The sequence below is a fragment of the Pezoporus flaviventris genome, unplaced genomic scaffold (genome assembly GCF_033815535.1).
Source record: "Pezoporus flaviventris isolate CSIRO_AGI_PZ_B2104156 unplaced genomic scaffold, CSIRO_AGI_Pfla_v1 ptg000097l, whole genome shotgun sequence".
Taxonomy (NCBI): Eukaryota; Metazoa; Chordata; class Aves; order Psittaciformes; family Psittacidae; genus Pezoporus; species Pezoporus flaviventris.
In genome coordinates, this window is record NW_026892645.1 from 2076879 (window position 1) to 2101473 (window position 24595).

The 24595-nt window shown below is 45.6% G+C and overlaps 1 protein-coding gene across 3 annotated transcripts; it reads left to right on the plus strand.

Annotated features, from left to right (window-relative positions):
- Positions 1–24508, plus strand: GSN (gelsolin). 3 transcript variants are annotated; one of them, XM_061476757.1, is made up of 17 exons: positions 1–225; positions 12756–12957; positions 13865–14019; positions 15118–15279; positions 15493–15642; positions 15877–15966; positions 16877–17009; positions 17445–17533; positions 18053–18268; positions 18869–19002; positions 20090–20180; positions 20591–20761; positions 21626–21800; positions 22082–22206; positions 22719–22796; positions 23510–23570; positions 24034–24508. In XM_061476757.1, exons 2-17 carry the CDS (start codon positions 12765–12767, stop codon positions 24201–24203), a joined length of 2193 nt encoding a protein of 730 aa, XP_061332741.1. In that variant the 5' UTR covers positions 1–225; positions 12756–12764; the 3' UTR covers positions 24204–24508. The 3 variants fall into 3 exon arrangements, with proteins under 3 accessions (XP_061332741.1, XP_061332740.1, XP_061332738.1); XM_061476756.1 differs by lacking the exon at positions 1–225 and adding an exon at positions 535–576; XM_061476754.1 differs by lacking the exon at positions 1–225 and adding an exon at positions 11336–11557.
- The last annotated feature ends 87 nt before the right edge of the window (positions 24509–24595 follow it).

Here is a 24595-nt window from a genome sequence, read left to right on the forward strand (position 1 = left end):
CGCGGTGGGGCTGAGGGAAGGCGGCGGGGGGAGGCGGGCGCGGTGCCCCGAGGCTGTCAGCCCGGCGCAGGAGCGGAGCTGGGCGGCTGGGTCCCGGCTCGGCGCGTTTCCTGCCGCGGGATCAGCGGGGACGGCGGCTGGGCTCCGGGACTTCCAGCAGCGCGACGCCTCGAAGTTGGCGGTGCCTCAGTGTAACAGTTCCCGTGCTTCGGAGAGCTTGGCTCGGTGCGTTAGCCCGCCCGGTGGAGGCGGAGAGCGTGTCGGTGGCAGACCCAGGGGAAGGAGGGGCCGAGGTACCGCGGAGCGGCCGGGCTGGGACCTGGGAGCGTTCCGAGGAGCTTGGCTGGGCGGTTCCGCGCTCCTTCTGAGGGTGCCTGTGAGAGGGGCAAGGCCCTTAGTAGTGGGAGAAGCAGGGGTTTGTTTGGGTTGCTCATTGCCGGGTGGGGGAGAATGTTTGAAAACTCTGAGTAGAAATTCAAAAAATGTAGGCACTTAAAACATATTTAAAATGTTTCCTAGGAAGAGTGTTTAAAAAAAAAAGTTATGGGGATGACTTGTTTCAAGGAGGCCTCATTAGTAAGTAGATCCTCTTTGAATAAAACTGCTTTGAATGTAATGCTTTTGGATGTAAAAAAAACCCGACTTTGCTAACAAGGATGATACTGGCATTGTTTCCCCTCAAGTCTCTTATTTTTCTTACTGATCATTACAATTTCCATTTTCCACTAGCAACTTTCTGCATGATGCAAATTTATCAGCAAAAGTTTTCCTTTCCTGGGGTCTGGCATGGCTCAGCTTAGGGTGTCCTACTCTGGAGCCGAGTGGGGTTGGGGGTTCCTTACACATCCTTTGGGTTTCTCAAACTGTTTTACAGAATTCAGTATATAACATGCATCTGGGCAAAGGAAGTGAAACCTGAGTACCGAGGAATAGGTCTCGCACAACCTTGGCTATTGCAACTGGCTTCTCTCCTCTTGTCTGTGAGATAGTTTGTTCCATAGTCCCTACTACGAGGTGAGAGATCCAAGTTTAACCCATACCAGTCGCAGAGAGGAGCAGCACTCAGCCCTGTTTCACAGCTGCTGCTCATCCCGATCCGTGTGTGCTGGGTGTGGTTTCAGGCTCCAGATTGAACTCCAGGGTGGATAATGAGGAAGCCAACCTCTGCACATACACACCAACCTGGGGTGCCAGTGTTAGTTTATCTGTGCCATCGACAGGCCCCGCCACAGGCCTGAGTTGCTGGAGAAGTGAGGAGTCCAGCTCCATGGATTTCACTGGGATTCAGCGTGAAGATAGGGCAGGAATTGTAGATGCTGCATCGGTGATGGAGGTGGATGGTGAACTTCTTAAATGTTACATGTTTAAATAAGGGACGGGATTTTCTAGTGGTTGTCTGAGTGTTTAGGTAACAACTTGTTTTAGTGAGAGCTGAGTACCTGCAGTGTCCCCAGGAGAGCGTCTCCTGCTCTCAGAAGAGTGGAGGCTTTCTCCAGCTGGATGAAATTCCAGTGAAAACACTGGGGAAATTGAACCAGCCATCAATCTTTGGCTGCTTCTGAATGTCTAAAGGGTGACAAAGCAAAAACACTACTGCTAGTTTCAGCTTTGATTTTACAGGCACAAATCCAACCGTTTGTGAATTTGTTCCTTTCATCGCCAGAGCAGGGATGTGAGATAGCGATCCACAACCGGGTCTCATGGTTTGATAATGTTACCAAGGGGGATTGCTGCCAGCTCCAGCTGAAAGCCTGGCTGCTGACTTGTTCCAGTACAAGGCTGGGTTTGTAGATACTTTCTGTGCTCTCTGAGTGCTTCAGCCACTTGCTGAGTCTGTAGCGAGGTCAGTAGTGTCACTAAGTGCTTCTCTGAAGAGGAGAGGTAAGAGCTTTCTGACAGGGCAAGAAGCAGCAGCGAGCTGTTTTCCAGGATATGGACTGAGCCAGTGCTTCCCTGCAACCCATGTTCAGATAATGTAAGTTTTTATTGTAGGTTGGGTGCTTTAGAGAGTCTCAGTGGGAACTAAACCATTCTTAGAATAGCACTGTGACGCATTTTATTACCCAGATTTATACCTACTTTCAACCCACTTTACAAATACAAGCTTTCCATTTTAATTCCAGTCTCAGACATTAGTGTTGCTACTGAGTAGCGCATGTGTAAAAGAGGGTGTTGCACAGGAATACGCAGCTTCACAAACTAGCCATTTCCCAGTGTTGCTTTGGCACCCCGACACCAAAAGAAACAGGGTGAGGGTTTTTCTTTTCTTGTTTTTTCAATATGAGCTGAAGCGATCAAGTTGCAGATCAGTTGCAGTAAAGCAGAACGTGCTTACGCACAATTACCAAGTAGCTTAGGCACAATAACCAACCACTGTCTAGGAAGAAGCAGCTGCTCTTGGTTTTTGTTCGCTCTTACAGCACTTGGGAATTGCTGTGTGAATAATCGAGTTCTGAATATGTCTCTGCCTGGTTGCTTCAAATGCTTTCTGTGAAAAGGCAGAAGATTCTGAGACAGGCAGTTTGTCAGTAACAAGTTGGGTATTATTTCTGTTGACAGAAGGTTGGCTGAGTCTCCAAACCAGGTCCATGATATCCCTTCTCAAAACTTAAACTGAAAATTGTATATATTGTTGTTTGATATGTCCACTTGTAATCTCTTTTGAATCCTCTTAAACTCAAGACTCAAAAGATGTCTTGTGAAAGCCACTCTTTGAAAGGTCACTCAGGCTTTACGTTAAGAAGGAAACCTCAAGTTCTTTTCTGTGCAGCTTATCTTTTTGTGTATTTCTGTCATGTCGTTTGTTCTGCTTCTCGCAGCATCAGCTCAAGTCCTTGTCTTTTCAGTCTCTTAATCATTAATCACTTCAGACCTTAAGAAGGACTAAGGGAATTCAAAAGAAATGCTCTGGATTATTAATTCTTTCCCCATAAAAGCAATACTTCTTGCTGGAATTCTCAGCTGCAAACCATGCTGGAACTGTTTTTCCCTACCAGACAGAAACTCCCTAGGTGGGGATAGTGCACAGCTATTGAGCCTAAAACTGCATTTTGTCAGTTTGTGAAGTATGTTTCTGCAGGAGGCTCCACAAAACAATGGCATTGTGAAAGGCAACACAGCCACGTGCAGTTCTTGGGGCACAGGAGAGGAGAGGCTGTCATGCTGGTTCATCTGTGTCTGTCTCTGAGGGCAGCTCACAGCAGATGTTTAGACAAAGGCAGAGAATGGAAAAACGCCTAGGCAGTTTTCCTCAGGTTCATCCCTGTGATTTTTAGAAGTTGAGGACTGATGTGATGAGGGATTTCTTGAGTTGAAGATATTTATTTCCTTAAAAAGTGAGGAGAATTAGAGTAAATGAACTGGTGGTAGGAGGATCTGAATAGACTTTATTGCACCTGGATTTCAGAGGATGTGCCTCTGCCTCATCTCTGCTTCAAGAAGTGACAGACATTGGCAGATTTCCCATATTTACACTACATCCTCCAGTCTTCAGCTTCCTGATAGCGACAGTACACCAATTGCACAGAAGATTCATCAGGCTGCTTACACCTAGCTGGAAATATGCCAACCTAGCAGGTATAAGAGGTGACTTTTTTGTACATGCTCTGATGTGTTTGTACCTTCCAGATACAGCTGCGCTGCTGCTCTTGCCTGATCATGGCAGGGAATGCTTCTCTTGCAGTACCACAAATCCTGTTACATCCATCATGGTACAGAGTACGTTGTCTGCTGATCTGGGTATGTGTCCAAGGCACTGAAAGAGAGCTGCCTGATAATATGCCACTGTTAAATCCCATCATGGGTGAAATCAGATCAGACAGTGTTCATAAGATGTCAACTTTCAGCACTTCCCACCTGCTCAGTGAAGAAAGTATGGTCAGAAAAGTTAGGAAAGGAAGTAGCAGCCTTTAACAGTAAGAGTTGGACTCTTGGCAGAATTGCCAGATATTTATCCCTGATTATCCACTGATGATGCATTTATAAGGTTAAATAGAGCTCTAACATTAGTGGAGTTAAATAGAGCTCTACCAGCTCTTTCCCGGGGTGCTTTGCAGTGCTTGGCAACCTGAAAATGCCAGAGTGGAATAGCCATGTGGAATCACTGACACTGTGCTGAGGGAGCTGGTGGTGCTGCCGCTGGTGGAGCGGTTGGTTTGGTTGGTTTTGGGGGGATTTCTGCCTGCTCACACTCCCCTCTGAGAACAGCCTTTGTTTTAGATTGTGTTTTGTTTTTCTCCACCTTGTATTGGACAGGGACTTAGTGAGTAACAGCATCCTCAGTCAGGATATTCCAACCAGGTTGTCAGGATTTTTTTATCAGAATTTGGGATCATATGGACTCTGAAGATTATTTTTCCTCTTTTACCCATTTCAGAGTGTTCTTTTCTGACTACAGGCTGTGTTTTTAGTCTTTCCCTTCCTCTCCTCTTTTGTCCTTCATTCATCTCCCACTGAGAACCTGAAGAGCTGGAACTGATCTCTGCTGATGTCCCAACACAATCGGGAGAGAAAACTGTTTGTATTAGGAGCTAGTCAGTCAGTGGGATGCAGTCCAAACCCAAAGTTTAAACATATGTTATTTACTGAATGTTTCCACACACACTAAAATTACAGCTACAGTTCAAAACAGCGTCTTTAAAGCACTGGAGGAAATGAATCATACCGGGATCTTTCAGGGTGGATGGAGGCTGCTGCAATGAGAGCTATTGCCATGAGGACTTTCTCTTCTTTCAGGCTGAGAATGCTTGTGGTTCCTCAACACTGAAGCCTGAATCCTGCTAAAAATAAGTAAAATAAACCCTCATCTATTAATGCCGTTGCTATGAGGAAGAAGACATGTCTGTTTATAGCATTGCCCTCCCGTGGTGTGTGCATGGGAGATGGGAGCTGGGCGCTCCTCCTGCCAAGGCTGTGATGCTGGCACAGGGATTGTGGCTGCTGTGTTTGGAGCTGAAAACAGTCTTTGTGAGAAGTTCTATCTCTTCAAGCCAGAGTCATCAATGCAGTGGCCACATCTGCATATGTCAGGAGAACTGAGAGCAATATGGAAAGAGGAACTCTAAGAACTCTGCGTGTCCCCAGGTTGATTTACTCGGAAGTGGGTGTTTGTGAACAAAACCACTACTTGTGAAATGGGGGAGTCCTGTCTCCCCTGAGTGCTCCTGAGGAGGATGCTGGAGACGTGCAGAAGGTGCCTACACTTGTGTGTGCTGGGTGCAGGACTGGCGCAAGCTTTGATCGTAGCAACAGTCTGTCTCTTTTGCCTGTCAGCAGGTAAATGCAGGTACCAAGCCTCTGCAGCGGCTGCAACTCTCGTCCATACCTCGTGTTCTGATCTTTGTCCCTGACCTAGAAGCAGGACTTTGATTACTGAATGTATATTAAGTGAACTAATTTCTATTAATTCTGACTTGCTTCATGTCTCTCAGAGGTTTTTGAGATGGGAAGGCAAGTTCTGTGTGGAGCTGATTTGGAAGGCAGGAGCTCACTGTGGCAGGGTTTCTGTGCAGTCACCCTGGGCTCCTGGGCCCATGGAGGGCTGCTGTAGGACTGGGACATGCTGTGCTGCATCAGTGTGGCATGACACAGAAAGTCCCTTCTGGACTCATTTTAGGCCATCTCTTCTAGTTTCCAGCCCTTCTTCTTTGGTAATGTATTAGTCTGTTCTCTGGTTTGTGGATAATGGGTGGAACAGGCCTCTGTGCTACAGGGGAATGTATTGGCTAGTTATCAGGAGAAAACCAGTTTGCATAAAGTTGCAGATGGTTTCCCCTGTACGCAGTCAGGACCTGGTGACTTGAGGAAGAACATCTGTGTCATTTCCCTGCAGCTGACCGCAGGCATGTCTTCACTGCCTCCCTTAGTGTGTCTTGGCTGTCAACACCAGATCTCTCTATGGGACATAATATGGGCTGGTAGTTGTATTTTAATGCACTGGATTATGTTTTATGGGTTGCATAAGCACTCCTTTAAGACATGCTTTCAGCCTTGAACAATGATTTGTGTCCGAGTGTAATTCAGGATTCATTTTTGCTCACAGCTGAATAAAGGTAGTCAGTGGTTTCCACTGCTCCACACTTATCTGTGCTGTGTATATTTAAGCGCATGATTCAGCTCTCACGTATGCTCTTAGGGTAGGGCCTTTAAGCAGGTGATCGTATCAGCAGATTGTCTCTGGGTGTGTTTCAGATGGGAGACCTGGATATTCTCCAAAGGTTTCTCCTGTGTAAGTAATAATCTGCCCTATTTACATCACTGCAGCTGAGAAGAAACTCGGGCTTTTGTGTTGAAGTTTTGAGCGTTGGTGCATTGAACCCTCTGTGTCTGCAAAGTGGATCATATTCAAAAGGTAGGGGCCAGAATAGAGCTGATATGACTCATACTGCAACCAAACAGCTGGAAAAAGTGAACAGTAAATCATCTGAGTGTTCTAATTTGCTAAAGTGGTTTAGGAGGAATTTTAACTTATGAATGCAAACCTTACTTGCCAGTTGTACAGATAATGCCGTACTTTGTGTCCGGGACTGTTGATCCGAGTTCTTATTGGAGTCAGATGTGTATTTTAAATGGAGCTGCTGAAGGAAGAATGCCAGGTTGCACTTTTGGATTTGTGGCTGGCAGTGTCTGTTAAGATGTAGCTGCTAGAAATGCCATTAACTGTGTTTCTCATACATGGAACTGAAATAGCTTGTGGAGTCATTATGGCTAGGGTAGGAGGAGGCTTCTCCATGCCCATGTTTTCTTGTCCCAAATAAGCTTTGTTTACTTGCTCTTCAAGGCATGGAAGGGAAAGGACTGTTTTTGGGTTTATGTGTAGACAAATTTAGGGCTGTTTAAAGACTGAAAACTGATCTAATCTATTATCTTAGGTATTTCTCAATGCCTGTCACCTTGGCAATAAAGCTGAAGTCCTACCAGGTTTATTTTCAGTGGTTTACTGTAGAATTACTGGGAGTTAGTCTTAATACATACTGTTTTGGCAGGAGGCTATAAGGAACAGACAAGTATCTCAGTTTTTACTATGTGCTGTCATCAGCTGTTAATACTGTGCTGAATTGCTTTCCTTCTCTGTTTTATGCAGCATTATGTCCGGAGTTTTTTATTGTCAGAACTTGAATGATTCTGTAGTGTTCACTCTCCCAGTCCTTGAAAATTCATCCCAGTTTTTACAGGTCTGGTGAAGGATCAGACTAAAATCAAATGGCTGTGTGGGTAGTCAGAAAGTGTAGGTTCTACTACAGCGTAGAGCTAAACCTGAAGCAAGCAAATAACTTCGTTTTTTCCCGTGTCATTATTTCAGATGGTGATCTGGAGAATGCAGCTCTTACTCTTGGGGTGTTGCAGCCTGTTGATTCTGTTGGTCTTGATGGTGCCAGTAGGACTGAACCATTTGCAAAACACAATGACTTATGGTTTTGCTGTTGTTGCAGCAGAAATACAGTGGCGATTTACTGCTTCTGGTGCTTGATATAGGAGGCCTGGAATGCTGGAAGGCAAGCGAGTCTTTCTGTTCCTGAGAAGTTATATTATCATTTCTATGGAGCTGCCTTTATTCTCCTGGCAATTTTTGGCAAATAAATAGCAGGAAGGAGAGAGTTAGCTGGTGGAAATGCAAATGACTGCCCTCTAGGTACAATAAGGATTGGCGCACAGGAAGCGTTTTTGCAGCATGACTGTAGTGTGGATACAGACTCTACTAAGATTTACTGTTCTCCCCATGTTTCAGCAGTTCAGTCTGTATTTGCAAGTTATTTTGGTGCTCTGTAAGTATTATCCATTAAAATAAAAGAACAGCCTTTGCCCTCTAGAATTGTAGAAGTGGTTCCAGAAGCAAGCAGCAGGTGGTTTAGATACTCTGTGGTGTGGTGTTGTGCTGGCTGCAGAGCTTCCTGTGTGAGCTTTGTTTATGCAGTGAGTTTAGACAAATTATGTGAACCTGTCATGAACTAGACACTGGAGCTGTGAATGAGAACAACCACATGGTGCTCTGGTCTCTCACCACTTTCAGTCTCCTTTAGTTCAGCCAAGCTTTGCTGAACAGCCTTGTGCAGGTAAGTCCTTACCTTTGTTGGCTATATACGTGGGTGAACTGCCATCAATCAACTGTAGCTCCATAAGGAATGTTATGCTAATATTTCTTATGTAAGCAGCCAGTTAGTGAATAAAAGCTGCAAGGAGGTGAACTGCTGGACTTTAATTTAAATGTGAGGGAGATGGAGGTCTCTTTCTGATGCATTGTGAGATAAATGAAAAGAAGCCCCTTGCCCCTACAAGCACTGTTGCTTTTAAACCAGGATGTTGTTAATGTAAGTGATCAGACTTCTGGGTTTCTCTATTTCATGTAAATACTCACTTAAATTGCCTTTTTCCTTCATAATACATAGACACCATTACAGCTGAGTCTATTTAAATGTACCACTGCACTTATTCCTTTTTTTACCCACTATTTTTACCAGCAGTTTTCCACTTCTTTTCCAATTGCCCATCCAGGTAGTGGAAGCAGCAGCTGTGAGGGCTTTCAACAGCACCATGGCAGAGAGGATGCACAAGGGGGCAACAGTGTCAGGTTTGCTGTGCAGAGAGACTGCATGGTCTCTGTGCCTTTTCATAAAACCACACTCGTGGAATGGTTTGGGTTGGAAGGGACCTTAAAGCACATCCAGTTCCACCCCCCTCCCATGAGCAGGGACACCTTCCACTAGAGCAGGTTTGTGACCTTTGCTCTGAGGCAGCAGCTTCCAGCCTCAGGAAAATCATTTAACACTTCCCTGAAGAAGCAGCCTCTAAATTCTGCCGCTGGTCTGTGAGCCAGACGCAGACCTTGGCACAGGGTCAGCTCCCCTCACCTACAACCTCTTGTGTTCCGTGTTTGGTAAATAGGGGGTATATCCTTGTAATTATACCTATAGGGCAGTCTCTATGTTGTGGCATTCTCAGCTGGGCCTGTTGTGACTCTGTTCACTGCACATCTGGATACCATAAGTTGTTTTCTTCCACTTTTGCTCAAATCATTGGACTTCTTTTCTCAAGTTCTTGTTTTTATCATTGTGCAACTGAGTGTCATTTAGCTGATCCATCTGCGCTGAAATCCTGTAGTCCAAGCCCTGTGCTTTTTTTCCTTAAATAACTTTCCTTTGCATAAGACATTGGCTCTGCAGAGCATCCTTTCTGTGACTAAGCTGGACAGTTTTACTAACATCAGCTTGAAACATGCCCTTTACCAAGTCTCCAACAGAACATCCTTTTTGGTATGGTCCTGGCAATTCCACCTGGCATATGCCCTCACTAAAACAGTGAGAGCACAGATTGCTGTGGCTTGGTTGAACAACGCACCATTTGCTGACAGCAATAATAAACCATCCCAGCTGCTGGAATATATTCCACTTCCTCCCTTCAAATATGTTTCACACTAGTTTTTACCAAGAACACGATAAAATGCAATTTATCAGTTGTAGCCCTCACTCCCTCTTTTTGCCCAGATTTACACTCTGCAGCTAGTTGGCAACGCAGGCTTGGTCGGAGGGCAAGATACAGCAAATGCCAAGTTAATTAGAAGACCAAATAAATTGGTTTTCCAAAATATCATATATGCTTTTAAATATATACTTGCAGATCACAATATATCCTAGAAGGGGATGCTAACAAAGATTATCCCAGTCCTTTTGCCCTCAGTCTGTGAAGTTTGCTCAAGTGTGGCACTATACAGGTATTTATTAACAAAAAGTCTGAACTACCCTTCCGTTTGGAAGGGACCCATCTCTTTCCAATGTTGTGCAATCCACTCATCCTGCTTTGGGTGTGCTGCAGCTGCAGAGTCTTTCACAGCTGGATTCCCTGAGTGAGGGTTCCAACATTTTTCTCCCTGGGTCTCAGACCTCTGACATGCTGAACTTCCTTCACAGGCTTGGAAACACCAGCAAGAGCAAGCCATTGTTTCTGTGATCTATTTCACTTTGAGAATTTCCAGTGACATTTTCAAATGTGCATTGACTAAATCAGAGTTTGCCAAGGTCCATTTCAAAACAAACTGCATCAGTTTGGACAGCAGAGAAGCAGAGTGTTCTAATGGGAGAGAGAAGGAAAATATTCTCAATGAGAGTGGAGAGAGCACAAAGTGGGGCTGCTCGTTCCTTCATGGAAGTTTTGTTGTGGACTTCTGCAGGTGGGGGACTTGGCTTCTCATTTAAGCTTCTTTTGGGAGATTCTCGAAGTGGGAACCTCAGACTGTCAGTAATTCATTCCTGGGTGTGTTAAGAGCAAGAGGATAACCAGCAGCACAACTCCTGTAGGCATTACTTTGTTGCTGCTATCGTTCCTGTTTGATCTTCCTGCATATTCATAGCCACATACCAGAAAGCAGGTCTGGGGAGGTCCCTATGCAATGTTTGCTGGGTGCTGTGTGACAGGCACCCTAATGCACCTTGCAGAGTCCTTCCATCCTTGGTAAGAGCGCAGGGCTGACTGTTCCTGGGGTGTTAGAGGGGGAAGTTCACCACACAGTTTACCACAGACACTTGGGAAATGTAACAGACTGGTTGCTGAAGTGTGAGACAGTTGGAAGCACAAGGTCTTTACTGGTGGCACATCATTTTTGCCACCACGAGCCATCTTGTGCTGTGACTACATTGAACTGAATAGGTTTGAAAGCTGTTCTAATCCTATCATAGGGTCTTCCTACACCCTCAGAAATATTTGGTTGTGAAATTACAGAATTAGCTCCTTTTCTGTCACCACCCAGACTTCTGTTGCCCTTTTGCTAACACATGAGCTGAAATACACCATTCCACCTCAGAACCCCGCAGTGCATCACTCTGACAGTAGCCTGTGTGGTGATTGCATTCCAGTGCAGATAGACGAAGCACATGCCAAATTTTACCTCTTGCTGCTCTGAGAAGTTCAGAGAGATGAGGGTATATTCCCTCCACCCTCGGGTTATTCAGCTGAATCCTTTCAGTGCTTATCTATCCTTCTCATCTCCAAAATCAACCTCTCTGCAGCCCTTGCCATCTGGAACAGCCTTTCTGTTCCTTTGCATCCCAACAACTTTCCAGTTTTCAGCTGACAAAATACTGCCTCTCTTGCTGATGTCTCTTAATTTCTTCCTCTGTCATTGGCCCTATGACTAGATGTTTGGCTTGTTCGAATGTAATCGCAGTGTTGGCTGTAATGGATAGCATATTGTCTGGAGTTATTGCCCACTGGGATTAGGCATCTGTAAATGGCTTAAGGAGTCTCTGAGACTTCCAAGAGGACTGTTTGCACAAACATGTTACGCCCCTGTATCGCAGAGGGGGTGGGTGTGTTCATCCCTGATAAAAGATTGGCTTCTGCGGTTCATCTTCGCAGCAGCAAGAGGAGGGAGCAGGAGAGGGGCTCCCTACAGCCTCTGTGGGAGAAGGGAGAAGCCCATTTACTGTTAGAAATGGGCAAACAGGACTTCAGTTACATTTTTCTCACCATTTTCTGCACAGTGGCTCTGAAGCTGAGCTGTGTTAGCTCCATGTCTGTTGCAGGGCTTGGATATGTTGTTACAGCAGTTGTTGTGCTTTCAGCTGTGGTAAGTGATTAACGTCACAATTAAACATTGAAAAACTTCTGTTTTTCTATTACTTATAAGAGTCAGTCTCTCTTTTAGCTGTTTGTAAGGAGTTTGTCCAATGTTATAGTGGGAATCTGGGAGAAATGAAGTCAGCCTGGCTGGAATAGTGATGATACAGTTCATTACTTTCCATCTTAGATATCCGATTTCAGCTTAAGAATCACTTTGGTAGCTTACTTGCTATTTTGCTTTCTAGTTTGTAACACTCTTTATTTCTGCCTTGAAACCTGAGCATATTGTACTTTTGTCCATCAGCTGCTGTGAACTATCTTCTTTGTCAAAATCCTGGATGCTTCTGATGTATTTTCATTCCCTGTTGTCTGACACTCCAAGGCATGCTGTGATGTACAGACAAACTTCCTTTGTAATGCAACAGAAATGTTTTATTTCCTTTCAGTGTTACTAGAGCAAATTATTTTGTAATATAGAAAACTGCTCATTATGTTTGTTAAAAACAGGATTGCATCTTGTTAACACATTGTGTAAGTATGACAATGCACGTGCTCAACCTAAATTGCAGTGTCCTTAGGACAGGGTATTGTGTATATGCCTAGTTCCTAGAAGGGAGCAGTTACACAGAAGTACTGAAGTAACATAGCAGAAGAGATTAAGCAAACTGTGCATTACCCAGCTCTTTGATGGGATTCACAACATCTTCCAGGAGGAGCTGGGTAAGATCACACAGGTTTTAGGAAACCTGTAAATAATGCCTGTGTGAGAAGTACGACAGGCAGAGGTAAAAGGGGTTTGTTTCCTACAGTCTTGAATGCCATGCGGCATTTATAGGAAGAACAGTCAGCAAGGGAATTAGTCTTTCACTTATGTGCTATACTGGAAAGCTATAAGTTAGTAAAGAAAATAGATAGAGTAAAATCAAGAGGTAGGTAAAAAAAAAAACAACAAAAAACAGAGAAAAGAGTCTAGGAAAGAGTAAGTTGGGAATAAGCCAGGAATTAGACTTGATTGGAAGTGAAGATTGAGCGGGATATCCCCCTCCCCTGCTTTTTTTACTTCTTTCTTCAAAATCTAGTGCAAGAGAAAAGCAAGCTTTGCACTTGTTGTCTGCAACAGTTCTTACGAGATCAGAAGTTTATGATTTAAACATGCACCTCCTCATACTATGCATATTGAACAGCATTCTCTGTCTTGTCCCCAGCCTGTCAGCATGGTGGAACACGCTGAGTTTGCGAAGGCTGGGAAGGAACCCGGCCTGCAGATCTGGAGGGTTGAGAAATTTGATTTGGTACCAGTGCCAAAAAATCTGTATGGAGACTTCTTCACAGGAGATTCCTACCTGGTGCTGAACACCATCAAACAGCGGAGCGGGAACCTCCAGTACGACCTGCACTTCTGGTTAGGTAGGTCTGGTGGAATGCCCCTGCTGCAGGAGCCCAAAGTAAGCTCTGCTCCTGTCACTACCCCAGCCTTATCTGGTGTTACCCATGGAGATAACAAGCAGAACTGGCAGCACGGTGAGAATGCAGTTTTATAGTGCTACTTGCCTTAAATATTTGAAATGGTTTGTGCAACAGTGAGTACAGTCATCTCTGTACCTGGAAATAGCTTTTTCTCATCAAGATGACAGAGGCTCATGGAGCAGACAAGATCTCAGGTGAAGGGGTGGCTGAAATCCTTTCTGTTGGAAAGGATGAGGATCAGTTGTTTTCCTCCTGACACAATGAGTGGGATTTTTCCCCCTGAAGTACAGACCTCCTTAACTGGCTCTCTGCAGTAAATGTCACTGAGTAATATGGCAAGGCTTCCTCCTGCAAAACCAGACTCTGACAATATTGCAGTTGAAGTTGGGTAAGATGCTTGCATGGTGGATTGTCATATCTGCCATCTGTCAATAGGTTTTCCACATCAGAGAGCTCCAGAACTGGTGGAACTGGTATCCTAGTGGTGTCTACAACCTTCATAAAACCTGATAATGTCTTCCTGCAGATTCATTTGTCTGCTCCATAGCAAGTTTCCTTCCAAGACAGGGTAAAATGGCCAAAAAAAGTGAATGATGCCTGTGAAACAGGCAACTGTGAAGCAGTGGGGCTGCAGCAGTTACGATGACAATGCAAGCCTGCCAGGAAACACAGAGCTTATACAGCTCTTTGGGGACATTGTTAGAAAAGTTTGGAAGTAGCTATTCTGCAGATCTTCCTGGAAACTGACCTTCCCTGTAACCTGCTTTCTCCCAGGTGTTTTGCACAGCTGGATATAAAGGCAGAATCCCCGCATTCCCTCCAAGCTGTTGTCCTTTAATTTTCTTAGGAGATGAAAGCTCTCAAGATGAGCGTGGAGCAGCTGCCATATTCACTGTCCAGATGGATGACTACCTTCACGGAAAGGCTGTTCAGCATCGGGAAGTGCAAGGCCACGAGTCCTCAACTTTCCTGGGGTACTTCAAGTCTGGCATCAAGTACAAGGTAGGTGACAACTGGGGTCTTTACACAACGAGGCTGAATCCAGTTTGCAAGAAATGGCATCCTGCCCACTGCCCAGTTCTCACGAGAATGAGAATTGCCCTTTTTCCAGTTGCTTTTAAAAGCCATTCTCAACCAGATGTTTTCAATGAGCTGGAGCTGACGGCGGAGGACAGCAGATCCCAGTGGGAGAGCTTTGGCTGAATGAATAATACACAAGCAAAGCCCCAGGAAAGTTTAGGAATCGAGGTTTTGTTTTTCTTCGAGAAGCAGAGGAAAGAACAGTCCCACAGCGTCTGGAATGAGTTTAGGAAACAGCAATCCAAGTCACTGGGAAACGCCCACCCAGTAGATTTAGTATCTTCTCACTTGTATAAGAGAGTTTGACCTTCCCAACCTTATTCTCTGCTTAGCCCACTTCCTTAGCATACATAATGCTTTGGTAAAGCAGGCAAATAGTAGTGGGAGTTACTTGTTGATGCCAGTGCAGTAAAGTGGGATAGAAGAAGTCAAAACAAACAATCAAGAATAGTTTGGTTTGTTAGGAACCCAGGGGCACGAGGGAAGTGATACCAGGTCAGACTCTTGCGAAGTGCTGACATTGCCTCATGTCTAACACTTTTCTGGTCTTTCTGTTTTCTGTGTTTGCCACTTGTTTGTTGTTCTTTTCATTCATTTGAATTTGGTTGTGCTTTTTTTGAGGATAACTGATATGGGTCCCACATTGATGAGTAATTCCAAGTGTCTCTTTAGCTGCAGAGAAGGTAAATCCTGAGGCTGGGAGGACACATAATATGCATGGAAATACATTCTTCACACCTCCAGTCCTATTAAATCCTATTAATACCTCAGTTTACTGTAATGATCTTCAAATTTGGAGACCTCCAGCTGTATTGTGTCAGTGTCCCTTACACGCTGGGAATGGATAACTGGGATATATTGGTAGATATATGCTATTCAAAAGCTCAGCCTGGCCACACCAGCTCTCTCTGCTGCTGCCCCTCTTCCCTGTGAGAGGTGAAACCTACCAAATCAGTAGGATTTTCATCTTTTCTGAAGCCACAGCACAGTATGAATTGTTGTTCTTTTGCTTTCCCTTAGGCTGGTGGTGTGGCTTCTGGCTTCAGACACGTGGTTCCCAATGAAGTGACTGTGCAGAGGCTCCTGCAGGTCAAGGGCAGGCGAGCAGTCCGAGCAACAGAGGTCCCTGTGACCTGGGAGAGCTTCAACACAGGGGACTGTTTCATCCTTGACCTCGGCAGTGTAAGTACCACAGAACAGCCAGGTTTAGCTGACTTCCAGGGGCAGGAGATGTCTGGTTAGTTCATGTAAGGACCTTTTTCCCTGCTGCGTTGAGCATTCTGAAACACTGTTTAGCCAGTCTTATGTCTTTCAGACCCAGCTATGCTGCCTTTTCCTCTAGAGAGGGGGTTGTTAATGCTCTGACAGCCACATGGTCTTTCTCTTTTCCCTCAGAACATCTTTCAGTGGTGTGGCTCCAACAGCAACCGCCAGGAACGGCTGAAGGCCACTGTGCTGGCCAAGGGGATTCGGGACAATGAGCGCAATGGTCGTGCCAAGGTCTATGTTTCAGAGGAAGGATCAGAGCGGGAGGAAATGCTTCAGGTTATTCACTTGTCCATCTGTCTGTGCTGGAGGGGGAAGAGTGGGGTGTGGAAGGGAAGACGAGCTCAGCCATATGAAGTTAGTGGTGTAAACACTCAATGCAGATGCTGGGACATTAGAGTATTTTTGCTGTTGTTGATCTAGAAGTTTCTTCCACGTGTTCTTGTGGCTGGAGTACCTGGGATGCAGAGATCCTCTTGGACTGGCTGGTAATGGTTTTTCTCTCTCTCACAGGTTCTCGGACCAAAGCCCAGTTTGCCAGCAGGAGTTCCCGATGATGCCAAAATTGATACAGCCAACAGAAAGCTGGCTAAGCTCTACAAGGTACCAAATAACCTTGTGCAGAAGGGGTGATCCTTGTGCAATTCAGTGAAGGTGGAACAGCAGAGAGGAGCTGTACTAACCCGAGTCCTACTTCTGCCTCACTCTGCTGTTAGCTTTTTATGAGGTTTTATGTATGAACCATGCTTGTGTACACTGCATACCCATAGGATTTCTGTTGTCTTTATCACCACCTTTGACTGTAGTGGGACAGCTGGGACTTTCCAGGAATTTTTGAGGGAAAGGTAGAGTATGAAATGAATGGGGGAAAAAAGGGAGTTTTCCTTTGTGTTATCAGGCACTGTGTTAGGAAGATGACAGGATAGAACTAGAAATAGTGAGCCTTAGAACCAGGGTCTACCCCTTTCTACATCCAGTGAGCATGATAAAGCAATGACTTGGAAGGTAACATTTGCCTTCAGCTGGTATAAGTGCAGAAGAGTGTCCAAGTCTTCTCTGCAGCAGTATCTATTCATGTGGTGAGTATCTGCAACAATGGTTTCTAATGTGGATCTTTATCCAGTAGTAAGTGCAGGAACTCGGACTATTAAACCCACTTGACAGAGGGAGGCCTGTTCACAGTTACCAAGACTGTCCCCTCCAGTTCTTGAGTGCAGTTGGTTTGCTTTAGTAGCTATTTCTTGGCTTGTGCACCAAAGTTCTGTACCATTTTGGATCAATCTTTCTTTGGTCCCCTCTGCCTTGCTTGAAATACTTGAAATCTTCAGAGTAAGTGTTGTTTTTGTCATACTGCTGCTGTGTCAGAGGTATCCTGTTTGCAAAACAATAGTGCCTGAAGCAGCCAGTGCATTCAAATGTATTTCCCTTCTACTCTTCAAGTTTTGGACTATGGCCATAGAGCTGAAGGGGAACGGATGGTGCCTTGCCCAATCTCTGTGCTCTCCTGTCACAGGTTTCCAATGGGGCCGGCAACATGGCAGTCTCCCTGGTGGCAGATGAGAATCCCTTCTCCCAGGCAGCCCTGAACACAGATGACTGCTTCATTCTGGACCACGGCACAGATGGAAAGATCTTTGTTTGGAAAGGTACCATAGAGATGCAGGCAAAGCTGGTTATATGTGCACAGGATCTTCATCCAGTTCCCAGTCCCTGTTTCTTTCAAGCTGGGAAGGGATGTACATCTGATGGTGGTGGTGCTTTCAGGGCAAGTTTGGATAGTATTAAATAGAACAGCACTCTCATCTGAAATGCTGGGTGCTGAGGTACAGGGTCTTTAGTGTAGAGAATTAAAGTGAGGGTCCTGGGAACCAGGAAGGAAAAAACAGTATCATAAGTAGAAAGGCAACTGTGGGCTCTCAGCCACCACAAAAGGCATAAAAGAGGTAGCAAATGACAATTGTTCGATGTGGCATCATGTGGCTGGAAGGCTGAGCCCTTCTGCTGTTGCAAAAGGTTCCTGGGACGGTTTCTTCTTTGGCTGTGCAGAACTTTGATCTCTTTTCTCTCTGTTTTCATTAAAGGCAAGAGCGCCAACTCTGAAGAGAAGAAGGCAGCACTGAAAACAGCTTCTGAGTTCATTGATAAGATGGGTTACCCGAAACACACACAGGTAGGACATGCAGTCCCCCTATGGCTGATCCCAGACAGCACTGGGGCTATTGTTCTGCTACACAGGCCACTGACTCCAGAGCACAGCTCATGTGAAATGTCACAAGCAGTCTTTCAACTAGCTCCTGTTTTGGGTGATCTGCTCTTCTTCAGGGCAATGCTGCAGTGCTGCTCCTGGGCTAACTCTGTCCTAGAAATAGCGTTGACCCCAATAGAACTACTATTTAACAATTCTTCCTCTTGGAAAAGATCCTCCTTTCCATGACCTCTCTCCAAAGAGTGAGAAAGAGAAGCTGTAGATAAACCTGCCCTTCTTGTTCTGAGGGGGCTCATTCTAAAGGCTTAACACCCCTTCAGCCTTCTTAGAACTCAGACTGACTCTGAGTTCTGACGCTGCACCCTGTAGTGTGTTGAGACCCACATTGCTGGTTGTGATAGTTTGGACCTTCCAGGTATAGTTACACAGAGGCTTAGAGATTGAGTAACACTGGCTCCTGATGGGCTGGCTCATTTGTTTCAGATCCAAGTCCTCCCTGAGAGTGGTGAGACACCTCTGTTTAAGCAATTCTTCAAGAACTGGAGGGACAAGGACCAGACAGAAGGACTGGGACAGGCTTACGTGTCTGGTCACGTTGCCAGGATCGAGAAGGTACCTTTCGATGCTGCCACTCTGCACACCTCCAAGGCCATGGCTGCCCAGCACGGGATGGAGGATGATGGCTCAGGCAGGAAACAGGTGAGCAGTGTTAGAATCCCTTTGAGAAGGTTTCCACTATTTTCTTTGCTGCTTGGTGGCATTCCTGCAAGAATGGACCCAGACTTCTCCTCATTCCTCCTACACCTTATTCTTGCTGTTGCCATCACAAGTGTGATGGGTGATCGTCTCAGAGCTCCTACCTCGTGTACCTGAACACATTCATTTGCACACAGAAGTGGTGGTGAAGGGTGAAAGGGCTGAGTCATGTCCGAAAGGACACAGAGGGGTTGGAGCCAGTGTTAGACTTGAGAAGTCTCCCCTAAAGCCGAAAAGCTCCATTTCTGACCTGACAGACAGAAATAGAAATGCTCACGTGAGGCGCAGAACGGGGATCAGTGCTGGCAGTCTGACCCGCGGTTCTCTAAGTAGTTTTAGGGGAATCCAAATGGGATAAGCTGAGGTGCCCAGCCCCGCCTGCCGGCTGTGGAATTCCAGGCTTTTAGCAGCGTTCCCCAGCAGATGGGGCTGCAGGACCGCAAGTTTCATGAGGCTGGATTTGGGAAGGGCACTGGAGCCATGTCCGGAAAGTGTTCCTTCTGCTGTCCCGTTGAACTCGGAATATTTCTGTTCCTTTTATAGATTTGGAGAATAGAAGGCTCGGAGAAAGTGCCAGTGGATCCTTCGACCTATGGCCAGTTCTATGGAGGGGACAGCTACATCATCCTGTACAACTACCAGCACGCTGGGAAACAGGGACAGATCATTTACACTTGGTAAGAGAGTTTTCCTGATGCAAGTCAGGAAGCACTGTGGCTGTGTGGGGCTGAGATTGCACTTCGAAAATGGATCATTGCTGCTTCCTACTTACAGAGGATCTGTGGGGATAATCTTCCCTTGCAAACAAAGCACTACCAGAGGTCTGGAATGGTTTGTTTGAAGTGGGGCAATGGGGGGAGTTATTTGCTAGCATTTTGGTTTCTTTTCTTCTTTCCTAGTAGAGTTACTCCCTTCTGTGCATGAGGCTCTGTTTCTTTTTGCAGAGTTCCTACACCTTTTGAGACCACTATACTGAAGTTTGGAGATCTCTGCCAGCTCAGCTGGTGGCTTCTGACTTACAGTTCCCAGAGCATGCCCTTAAAAAGAAATTTTTCAGCAGGCAGAGAGGGCACAGGCTAACTACTGAAATCTGTCTGACTGAAACCAGAAAGGATGCAGCTGGTGTAGGGGCTGCATAGAATCTCAGATTGGTTTGGCTTGGAAGGGACCTTAAAGCTTATCCAGCTCCAACCCCTGCCACGGGCAGGGACACCTTCCACTAGAGCAGCTTGTTCCAAGCCCCTGTGTCCAACCTGGTCTTGAGCACTGCCAGGGATGGGGCAGCCACAGCTTCTCTGGGCACCCTGTGCCAGCGCCTCAGCACCCTCACAGGGAAGAGCTTCTGCCTAAGAGCTCATCTCAGTCTCCCCTCTGGCAGGTTAAAGCCATTCCCTCTTGTCTCTACACATCCTTGTAAGAAGTCTCTCTCCAGCTTTCTTGTCAGGCCCTGTAGGCACTGGAAGGATGTGTGGTTCCTGAAAAGAGTACCAACAGTGTTTTTAAACTAGCTGCTAGAAAGATAATGAGAGATAAGCATAAAGATACTAAAGAATACTAAAGAATCTGTGCTTGTTATCTAGAAAACATTCTTATCTCCCTCTGTAATCACTGTGTTGCAATTCTGGATAATGAATTTCTCCTTCATGTTGAATGAAGTGTCAGAGGTTTGGTAACCAGAGTTTTCCTCTCCTCCTTTTGATCTCTGCCAGGGGTGTGTGTGGGGAAGGGCTGAAAGTAAAACTCAGCTTTTGCCTCCTCCCTCAGGCAAGGTGCTGATTCCACTCAAGATGAAATAGCAACCTCTGCATTCCTCACAGTGCAGCTGGATGAGGAGCTGGGAGGCAGCCCTGTGCAGGTAAAAAAAACGTGCAACCCCCCCCAAAATCCACACTATGGCAGTAAATAAGGCATATGTATAGTTGCATGGTATCAGTGTGCAGCAGAGAAACCCAGCCATGATGTAGGAGTTACGAAGAGGCAACTTGCATGCCAGCTACTACACAAGGAAGCTTTACAAGTGGCCTGTATGAGACAGGAGGGTTTTATAGTTGTTATTTGTTACCTCTGTGCCAGTGGATCACTGGCCAGTTAAAATGAAACAGCAACTGTGAGAGCTGGGTTTAACCACTGCTCTGTTTCTGGGCAGGACGTAATAGCTCAGCTCCTGTGACCAGCTAGGTGCCATATTCCAGCTGGGAAGATGGTTGGGCCATTTTTAGTACATCTTGTGAAGCTTAAAACTGACAGCAGTGTCTTTTTCTCTAGAAACGAGTGGTGCAAGGAAAAGAGCCACCTCATCTGATGAGTATGTTTGGTGGAAAACCCTTGATTGTGTACAAGGGTGGAACCTCAAGGGCAGGAGGCCAGACAGCACCTGCGGAAACACGGCTCTTCCAGGTCCGATCCAGCACCTCGGGAGCTACCAGAGCAGTAGAGGTACGTGGAGTCACCTTTGGTGTGGTTCATGTAGGCTGTGATGGGACTGTGATCCCTTTGAACGGAACAAGGGGCAAACTGAGCTTTCTGGGGTAAACTGAAACACACTTTACAAGCTATTGAGTCCTCTTTTCCCATGGATATTAACCATGTTTTTCTAATCAGTTTATCAATGTCACCTTAAATACATTTAAGCCATTTCCTCCTAATTGTCTGCTAGATGCTGCACTCTCTGACACTTCTCAAACACTTGGGAACCATTAGGATCTGGCTGTTGTGATTTGTTCTAATCCCCTGTGACAACAATGCCGAAGAGAGAATGTGCTAAATATCCTCCGTGCCAACAGAGCTTGTGCCAGCACTGGCTGAGAGCACCACTCCTTTGATACAACAACAAAAGAGAGTCTAAATCCTTGCTGGTAGCTATAGGAGAGACAAAAGCTCTGGTTTATGTCTGCAGCAACTTGCTAGGTTTCTAGTTCAAGAGGACACATCCTTTTTGAAATGCCATTAATGACTGAGCTGCCTCAGCAGTGGGGTACCTACAGTGATCCCCCCAGTAAGTTCCTGAATCTCCTGCCATAGCCATGAAGACTGGCAAAATGACAGATCCAAACGTTCTTGGCATTGGCCAGCGGTATCTGTAGAATAGAAATACACATTTATTTACTCTTCTCATATGAGTAAGTCTAACTTATCACTTAGATACAGGCAAATATACAGTGTATCTTAAAGCCTTACATGCTGGTATGGAATAGTCCGTTTGCAGTTTATTCAACAGTAGGTCCTGATTTTCATCTTGAAATAAGAGGCTCTTCATAGAGGACAATTACATCCAACACGTGCAATGTTCTTTCTTTCCAGCTGGATCCTGCTGCCAGTCAGCTGAATTCCAACGATGCCTTTGTCCTGAAAACTCCTTCTGCTGCTTACCTCTGGGTTGGCCAAGGAGCCAGTGATGCTGAGAAATCAGGAGCACAGGAGCTACTGAAGACACTGGGAGCTCGCCCAGTACAGGTTGCTGAGGGCAGAGAGCCAGGTGAAGGAGGCACAAGAGAGGTCACGGCAGTTTCTGTGTGGTTGCTTGTTCACAAGAATTATGTCATGGATATTTTCCTTTGCCTCCCAGAACAAGGAGAGGTGGACACAGGCACAGAGGGGCTTCTCCAAAGTATCTCCATTTTGTTTAGCAGCATACTCATGCTTGTAGGGCTTTGGGACTTTCTGATATAGAAGAGTGCTTCAAGTCCTACCCAGACCACACTGCTCTGTGGTTCCCAAGAGCAGCTGGAGCAGCAGTATGTCTTTTCTCTTTTCCAGCTAATTTCTGGGCAGCTTTGGGTGGAAAAGCTCCTTACCGTACCTCTCCCCGGCTGAAGGACAAGAAGATGGATGCTCATCCCCCTCGTCTTTTTGCATGCTCCAACAAGAGTGGACGCTTCACTGTGAGTATCTAAGAAGACAGCCAGTTAATTCAACATCCGTCTGACAAAGCTGGGAGAATCTGTCCCAGGCTGCTTTAAGCCAACCAACAGGCCCTTATACCTTGTCTTCCATTGCGGTGTTGCCTCCAGAAGGAAAGTATCAGCACCATTTTGCTGCAGAGACAGCAGCTAGTTGTGTTGTGCTGTTGTGCCAGCACAGCAACTCCCTGCAGCATCAGGCTGGTTAAGAACTCACATTCAGACCCCTCAAATTTTAACTCGTGAATCTTTCAAGCAAAAAGAGGCAGAGTCACAAGTCTGCACGTGAGTGACGTGGTCCCTCTAGGAGGACAGAGACTGATTTTGTGTTCTGTGGTGCAAAAGCACTTCTGTGACATAGTCTGACTGGCATGGTCACGTAGAGTGTCCAGCTTAATGCATCTCACCAGTAAGGGGTGACTGGAAAGGTCAAATGGAACTTGAAGTAATGTGCCTCTCATATAATGTGCCTCTCATACTCTTCTATCTTCCAGATAGAAGAAGTTCCTGGAGATCTGGTTCAGGATGACCTTGCTACAGATGATGTTATGCTCCTTGACACATGGGACCAGGTATGTCACACTGACCTCAAGACGAGAGGAGCAAACACTATGCAGAGGTAATTTGGGTCTCAGCTTAGAGCTGACAACAGCTGGAGGAGCTTTGTAGTACAGAGTCCTTTCATCTTCAGGCCTGAGAACAGATCATCTCACTAGTGACATGGAAGAGAGTTTACCCCTTGAATGTGAGGAAATAGTGGGTGTCCTGCCATGTCTTTGGTTAGCTTAAGGACTGAAGAAAACAGGCTCTTGTGTGTCACATGTGCTCCCCTACAGTGTGAACCTCTCAAGGGCAGCATCCTTGGCTCAGCTGGAGAGGACAACGTGAATCCCAACGTGAACCATCACTGGGATTCAGCACTTTAAGATACAGATGCATTTTCTGTTATTTTTCAATAACAGACTGTGCATAAATCAGCCAAAAGGCAACTTAATTTTTTATGTTTTATGTAAAAATGTTCAAACATTTGCTACCTTTTCCTGATGTTAAGCTAGTGTATGATTTGTTTGTGTATCTAGAATTGATGTGGATAAAACACAGTGAAGAAACTGCTCATTATCTGCCACTAGCTTTAGTCACGTAGGTCAACAATCCAGGCACACCAGCATGAGGATGTTCTTGTTCTGTGTCGTACTCTGTTCACTGAGACTTTATCTAAATTATCCTTTCTTTCACAGAGAGATTGATTGTTGCTAAATAATTCATGGGTCTTTTTAATCTTTAGGTCTTTGTATGGATTGGGAAAGATGCCCAAGAAGAAGAGAAAACTGAGGCGTTGCAATCTGGTAATGTCACATTATCCTCTCTGAATTGTTTCTTATTTCCCTGCTGTCTGATCATAAAGCAGGCAATTTAATCTACTGAGAAACATATCTTAATCACAGCATGAAGTTCAATGCTCTATCAAAGAGATCACATCTCTCAAGCAAGGAGGGTCCTTAAGATCAGCACAAAGAGATGTCGTACTCAGACATGCTGTGCTCAACCCCAGCATTGAGAAAGGATTCTTGTGTGGGCAGGCGGGTTCAGGCTGCCCCTGTAATGGTGACTTACTATCCCAGTGTTCATTTTGTACAACCAGGTGCCAGTCCAATGGGTGTAGCTAAAACCAGAGTGAAAACTTTGTAATTTGTTTTTTTTTTTGTTTAAATGAACAATGTGAAATTGTATCCCTGGCATCTGTTTAGCCACAGTTCAGCTATTTGAGCTGTTACTCCATGACATTTCCTGCTACTTGTGTGCTTCCAGCCAAGCGGTACATTGAAACCGACCCAGCCAGCCGGGACAAGAGAACCCCGGTCACCGTGGTGAAGCAAGGGTTTGAGCCACCAACCTTCTCCGGCTGGTTCCTGGGCTGGGATGATGACTACTGGGCTGTGGATCCTCTCCAGAGAGCAATGGCAGACGTGGATGTCTAAAGTAACAGGTTTCTTTTTCTTAAATGGAGTAAGTTTGGTGCCTTCAAGAGCCCTGTCCTCCTGCAGGCTGCATGTGAACAGGAAATGCTGTTAATAGCTGATTAGCTGTGCAATAATTACCAGAACCAGTCATGACCAGTCACTGACCCTCCTCCTTGCTTTGATGATATTTAATACAATAAAGCTTGTGTGGAATATGTGAAGAATGGAAAGGGTGAGGTTTGTTACGGAGAAGAAAACATTAAACAGAACCTGCAGATCTCCCATTTGAACTTGTTTAAGCAAATACACCTTAGAGAAGTAAATGTTCTTTGTGCCATCTTTTGCACAGGCACTCCTTACTAAATGGTCACAGATAGGATTTTGGGGATTGTTTTGCTTTACCCTCACCA

Bases quoted from the DNA above. Each gene is read 5' to 3' on its own strand.
- GSN (XM_061476754.1), top strand. From the start codon at position 11,423: ATGGGCAAACAGGACTTCAGTTACATTTTTCTCACCATTTTCTGCACA. The intron at 15,967-16,876 runs GTACCAAATAAC...CTCCTGTCACAG, and splicing joins AGCTGGCTAAGCTCTACAAG to GTTTCCAATGGGGCCGGCAA. The intron at 17,010-17,444 runs GTACCATAGAGA...TTTTCATTAAAG, and splicing joins AAAGATCTTTGTTTGGAAAG to GCAAGAGCGCCAACTCTGAA.